The sequence below is a fragment of the Mesocricetus auratus genome, unplaced genomic scaffold (genome assembly GCF_017639785.1).
Source record: "Mesocricetus auratus isolate SY011 unplaced genomic scaffold, BCM_Maur_2.0 Super-Scaffold_100008, whole genome shotgun sequence".
Classification (NCBI taxonomy): Eukaryota; Metazoa; Chordata; class Mammalia; order Rodentia; family Cricetidae; genus Mesocricetus; species Mesocricetus auratus.
The window spans coordinates 34,010,103-34,017,257 of NW_024429192.1; the positions used below are offsets into that span (position 1 = coordinate 34,010,103).

The 7,155-nt window shown below is 36.7% G+C and overlaps 1 protein-coding gene across 1 annotated transcript; it reads left to right on the plus strand.

Moving 5' to 3' along the window:
• The first annotated feature begins 372 nt into the window (after nt 1-372).
• LOC101844575 (olfactory receptor 5AC1-like) lies at nt 373-1,293 on the plus strand. Its single transcript, XM_005076746.2, has one exon. The coding sequence runs from the start codon at nt 376-378 to the stop codon at nt 1,291-1,293; it is 918 nt and encodes a 305-aa protein (XP_005076803.1). The 5' UTR covers nt 373-375.
• The last annotated feature ends 5,862 nt before the right edge of the window (nt 1,294-7,155 follow it).

Consider the following 7,155-nt stretch of genomic DNA (forward strand, 5'->3'; position numbering starts at 1 on the left):
TCATATAATTGCACAATATATTTTGGGACAGTTAAGAACATTGGCTGCTCTTCCAATGGTTCAATTCTTAGCACCTACATGACAGCACACCACTGGCTGTAACTCAGGTTCCATGTCACCTAACACTCTCATACAGACATATACATAGGCAAAACATCAATGAACACACATTTAAAAAGTACACATCAAAATTGTTTTTAAAATGTTTCCTATTTCTGGGAGTCTGCAGAAGTAGAAACAGTACACTTTGTTGTTCTTTACTAAGGAACATCTGACATGTAGGAACATGGACTGCAATATGATCCTATTATCTCCTTGAGGCTTGGTCCTATTTTCTTTGTCTCATCTCTGCAGTGAGCAGCCTGAGTGGGTGTGATGGAAGCAAACAGGACCCTGCTGACTGAGTTTGTGCTCAGAGGAATAACAGATCGTCCAGACCTGCAAGTCCCCCTCTTCCTGGTGTTCTTCCTCATCTATGTCACCACTATGGTGGGCAACCTTGGCTTAATCTTTCTCATCTGGAAGGATCCCCATCTTCACACTCCTATGTACCTTTTCCTTGGAAATTTAGCTTTTGCTGATGCCTGTACTTCATCCTCTGTGACTCCAAAGATGCTCATGAAATTTTTAAATAAGAATGACATTATATTCCTGGGTGAGTGCTTTGCCCAATTTTATTTTTTTTGTTTCAGTGCAACCACAGAAATTTTCCTCCTCGTAGCGATGGCCTATGACCGCTATGTAGCCATATGCAACCCTCTGCACTATGTAATTGTGATGTCCAAAAGACTCTGCACTGTGTTAATAAGTATGTCATATATAATTGGTTTTCTAAATCCTATAGTTCATGTGGGATTATTGTTCAGGTTAACATTCTGTAGGTCTAATGTAATTGACCATTTCTATTGTGAAATAATGCCACTCTACACAATCTCTTGCACTGATCCATCTCTTAATGCTCTGGTAGCTTTCGTTTTTGCTTCTTCCATACAAATCAGCACCTCTGTGACTATTGTAGCCTCTTATGCCCGTGTCCTGGTTGCTGTCCTGAACATGAAGTCTAAGAAGGGCAGACAGAAAGCCTTCTTCACCTGCAGTGCCCACCTGCTCTCTGTCTCTTTGTTCTATGGCACTCTCCTCTTCATGTATGTAAGTCATGGGTCTGCATCAGGCAAACACCAGAATAAAATGTATTCATTGTTCTACACAGTTGTGATTCCTCTTCTAAACCCCTTTATTTACAGCTTAAGAAACAAGGAAGTTTTAAGTGCTCTGAAAAAAGTCATAAAATGATCACTACCTTTCGAAAGTTTCAGGTGTTTCTGTATCCATTTTTTCTCTTTTGCAGTATATCCTACTATTTGAAAAGTGTGTTTTGAAAACAATAAAATAATCTTACCTATTGTTATAGTGCACACACCTGTCTATTATCCAATTGTATTAAAATATTCAGTGTGAGAAGACTGTTTTCAATAATAGTAGTAGTAATAATGATGAAGATGACGATGATAATAAAAGAAACAAAGAAAAGATTTTCTTGCTTTCCAGGTACATTCATTCTAAAATTATTGATTTTTATATTTATATGAAAGACACACACACACACAGAATCAGAGATAGATAAAGACAGAGATAGATAGATACATAGATAGATAGATGGATAGATAGACAGATGGAGAACACCATGAGTGTTTTGGTGCCCCCAGAGAGAGATCCTGAAAGGAGCTAGAGTCCCAGGCAGCCAGGGATGGCTGAGTGAGGATCTTGGATAGAAGAACTCTGATTTTCGGGAAAAGCAGCTCATACTTTGACATCTGGGTCATCATCCCTCCCCTACCCCAATTTCAATTCACACTTATTAAATTGCTTTCTTTAGTATATTGATAAACTTACCCCCAATTTTCATAAATTTAAAACTCTTGATATTTAAATATTGAACATATGCATAGATCCTCTGATCACAAGTCTATTTTTCCTTCTTCATTCTTGAGGAAGTTTCATAGCAAATCTTTTCACAAAAAGAGACATGTAATTATGTCAAATTCTGAAAAAAACAAAGCCTTTAAAATGAGTATTTCTTGAGACTTATGAATAGTCTTAATGGGCTAAATATTTCTTTCACACTCACCAAGACACACTAATTTATTAGCTTAAAAACAAAACAAAAATGTAATGGAAAGCTTGGTAGATGACTCATCAGTACAACATTTGCTGTAAAGCCTGGCAACCTGAATCAGAACCCCAGGACCCCCCTGGTGGAAGGAGAGAAGTGACTGTAACAGGGTTTTCCCTGACCTGAAAACCATGGTATATACCCTCCATCAATAAAAAAATACTAAAAATTAATGGAGCATAACAGAAAAATTATAAATTTTATAAAAATTCAACCATTTGTTTTTAAATTAATATTGTTGTACCCCTGCATTCCCAACTTGCAGATGCCAACTGATTATAACTATTTTCTGTAATCAAAACATTCACCCGGTATTAAATTGACTTTTCCTTCTCTAAAGTAAGGATGAGTCTGTAAGGCAATTATGGAAGTGTGTGGCCTTTTTGTCCTTCTGAATATGTTGGATATGGACTTCTGAATATGTAATAAAGGAAATATGTCCACATATACTTGACATGTTATTTTCCTCCTTGTAATTAAATTTGAAGAGTCTCGTGAGTCCTACAACCTTCAGCCCACAGTGGACAGACTGGCTTCATGCATGTTGGTTCCATTTCTTCCATATCTGTCTTGGCTATTCTGATGTATGGTCTCCAATCCAAGCAGATTGTTCTTTGTGAGTGAAGACTCTGAAAAGGTTATGTCTCAATTGCACCAATTAAACATAGTGTAAAAGTTTTTGCCTTTTAATAAATGTGTAACTCATATGAACTTACCTTATGCATTTATGAAATGTTAATCTATGTATGACTTTGTTGCCTGTATATACCTGCTGTTTCATAAAAGTGTATACTAATTTACAGTGTGATTCACTCAGTAGGGAACTATACAGTATTATGTTTTATCACCCATATTGATTGAGAGCAAGAGAGAGGATAAAAAAGCTGCAGACAATTTATGTTTCAGGTGGAAAAATATTTTGAAAACACGACAATGTAATCTATTATCTTCTTTTAATTTCTTTCTGTCTGTGATCACCCAAGATAGTTAAATTCAATACCTGCTTCAAGACTATACATTCTGAGTTTAATTTTATTTTTGTGCTACCATTGTAGGAGTTAGGAGTTGTGGACTTTCTCTCTAGTACAGAACATATAACACTTGCCTTTCTGCGTTTTGGTTACCTCACTCAACACAGTATTTTCAAATTCCATCCACTTACCTACAACTTCATTATTTCATTTTTATTACTGCATACCACATTTTCATTATCCATTCATCTGTTTAGGAAATTTATGCTGTTTACATTTCACTGCTATGGTGAAGAGAGTGGAAATGAGTATAGTTGAACACGTTTCTGTGGTGCAGGATGTTGAGTACTTTGGGCATACACCAAGGAGTGACATGTCTGGGTCATGTGGTAAATTTACTGATTTCTATTCTTTTAATATGCCATTTAGACTCTGTGTTTATGCCATTGCTACATGCTATATGGTGTCTCTGTTACATGTAATTTCTTTCTTCAAGAAGACTCTCTAATTTGCATCGTGATCTATGAAGCAGAGAACTGCATTGTGTGGTGACTACAGAACAGACAGCTGAGGAAGTAAAATAGGATTGTAATGCTGCCAGGTCCTGTGTCAAACAAGGGACAACAGACCACACATGTTTATAGGTGCTGGTCCTTTTTTGGACACTTTTAATGACTACTTCTATTTCCTTAGGGGTTATAGGTCTATTTAAATTGTCTATCTGATAATGATTTAACTTTTGTAAGTGATATCTATTAAGAACATTTTCCATTTCTTTTAGATTTTGGGGAGTAGTTTTTGAAGTATGACCTAATGATTCTCTGAATTTTCTCATAGTTCAAGTCCCCCTTTTTATTTCTGATTTTGTTGGTTTTGATAGTCTCTCTGCACCTTTTTGTTAGTTTGAATAAGGGTATATCTATTTTGTTCATTTTCTCGTTGATTGATGGTATTATTTTCTTTATATTTTATTGATATCAGACATCAGTTTGATTATTTCCTGACATCTACTTCCCTTAGGACTGTGTGCTTCTTTTTGTTCTATGGCTTTCAGGTGTGCTGTTAAGTCACTAGAAAGATATTTCTCCAAATTCTTCATGAAGGCACTTGGTACTATAAACTTTCCTCTTAACTTTTATTGTGTCCCATAAGTTTGGGGTATGGTATGCATCATTCTCATTGAATTCTAGGAAGTCTTTAACTTCTTTCGTTGCTTCTTGCTGGACCCAGTGGTGCCTTTGTAGAGGGATTTTCAGATTCCATGAGTTTGTAGGCTTTATGTTGTTGAAATCCAGCATTAACCCGTGGTGGTCTGATAAGACACAGGTGATTATTACAATTTTTTATATGTTGAGAGTTGCTTTGTGGTTGAATATATGGTCAGTTTTGAATAAGGTTCCATGAGGTGCTGAGAAGAATATGTATTCCTTTGTTTTGGAGTGAAATGTTCTGTAGATATCTTTTAGATCCACTTGATTCATAACATTTGTTAATTCCATTGTTTCTCTGCTTAGTTTCTGTCTGGATAACCTGTCCATTGGTGAGAGTGGGGTGTTGAAGTCTTCCACTATTATTCTGTGGGGTCTGATGTGTGACTTAAGCTTCAGTAATGTTTCTTTTACAAATGTGAGTGCCTTTACATTTGTGGCATATATGTTCAGAACTGAGAATTCATATGATGGATTTTTCCTTTGATAAATATGAAATGCCCTTCTCCATCTCTTTTGATTAATTTTATTTAAGTCTATTTTGTGATATATTAGGATAGCTACATTAGTTTGCCTCTCATGTCCATTTGACTGGAAAATCTTTTTCCAACCTTTTACTCTGAGGTAATGTCTATCTTTGATGTTGAGGTGTGTTTCTTGCATGCAGCAGAATGATGGATCCTGTTTTCACATCCACTCTATTAGCCTGTGTATTTTTATTGGCAATTTGAGTCTATTGATATTGAGGGTTATTAACAACAAATGATTGTTAATTACTGTAATTTTTTTTGTTTTGAGTGTTGGTGGTGGCTGTATGTGTGTGTGTGTGTGTGTGTGTGTGTGTGTGTGTGTGTTTCCTTCTTTGGGTGTGGGATTATCTATTGTCTTTGATTTCATGGGTGTAATTAACTTCCTAGTGTTTGACCTTTCCTGCTAGTACCTTCTGTAGGCTGGATTTGTGGATAGCTACTGTTTAAATTTTCATTTGTCATGATATACCTTGTTTTCTCCATCAATGGTGATTGACAATTTTTCTGGGTATAATAGTTTGGGCTCTTAAACTCTGCAACACATCAGTCCAGGTCTTTCTCAAATTTAGGGTCTCTGTTGCGAAGTTGGATGTGATTCTAATAGGTCTGCTTTTATATGTTACTTGACCTTTCCCCTTGCTGCTTTTAATATTATTTCTTTGTTCTTTAAGTTTAGTATTTTGATTATTATATGGCAAGAGTAATTTCTTCTTTGATCCAATCTATTTGGTGTTCTATAAGCTTCTTATAGGCATGTCCTCCTTTAGGTTGGAAAATTTTTCTTCTATGATTTTGTTAAGTATATTCTCTCAGTTTTTGAGCTGGAATTCTTCTTCTTCTATTCCTGTTATTCTTAGGTTGGTATTTTCATAGTGTTCCAGATTTCCTGGATGCTTTGTTTTAGGAATATTTTAGACATAAAATTTTCCTTGACCAATGAATCTAATGCCTGAGATTATTTCCTGCATCGCTTATAATCTGCTGGTAATGTTTGCATCTGTAGTTCTTGTTAGCTTTCTCAGATTTTCCATTTCCAGGATCCCTTCTGTTTGTGTTTTCTTTATTGCTTCTATCTTCATGTTCTGGTCTTGAATTGTTTCTTTCACTTGTTTTTTTCTTGAGTATTGATTTCATCAATATTATTGATTTCCAATTTTTTGTTTGTCTTTTACTCAGTTTCTTTAAGGGATTTTTTTTCATTTCCTCTTTAGGACATCTATCATCTCCATAAAGTTATTATTAGGGTTGTTTTATTGTGCTTCAACTATATTGTATTGTTCAAGTCTTGTGATCATTGGACAGGTGGATTCTGGTTCTGCCATATTGCCTTTTCTATTGTTGATTGTGTTCTTACACTGGCATTTAGGCATTTAGGCATCTGGATTTGGGATGACTATAGGACTGGGCATTGATTCCTGTTTGTGTTTGTTGGATGTGGCCTTTGATAAACCTGCTTGGAATATGAGCCCCAGTGTGGAGCCCAGGGGAGGGGAATACAACACGATTATTTACAGACCTTGAAATTACAAGGAATCATAAGGAAAAAAACAACAAAAAAAGCCCAATGATCTTCCTGCAGTTAGGACCAGCTTTCAGCAGCTTAGAAAATGAGAGGAAAGCAACAGAATTAGAAAACAATCATTCAACTTGATTTTTCTGTCTGAGATATTAACCTTAATTCTATGGGGTCAGAGAAAGGGAACAAAACTTAACTCTCTGGGTACAGAGAAAAAGGGAACTCTCTCTCTCTCTCTCTCTCTCTCTCTCTCTCTCTCTCTCTCGGTCTCTATATCATCTTTTTTCCTACCTTTATCCAAATGTATCCATCTGTCTCTCTTGATATCTTCCTTCTAACTACTTTATTCTTTTTTCCTTATTTTTTATTACTTTAATTTTAAATAGCTTGCTTCATGTGTCAATCCGAGTTCCCGCTCCCTCCCCTCCTCCTGCAACCACCCACCATTCCCCCCAGCCTCCTACCCTATCCCCACTTCCTTCCACATCAGGGATATCCAGAGTCTGTCATTTTGCTCAGGGCAGGGTCCAGGCACTCCCCTAAGAGTCCAGCCTGAGAGAACATCCCTCTTTGTGTTATGGACACACGAAGTCCGTTTGTATAACAGGGATAAACACTGATCCACTGCTCAGGGCCCCATAGGTTGCCCAGGCCGCCTCACTGACTCTCACACTCAGAAGGTCTGGTCCAAGAGCTCCCCCCCTGTTCAGATCAGCTGTCTCTGCTGGTTTCACCTGCCCATTTTTTGCCGATTTGC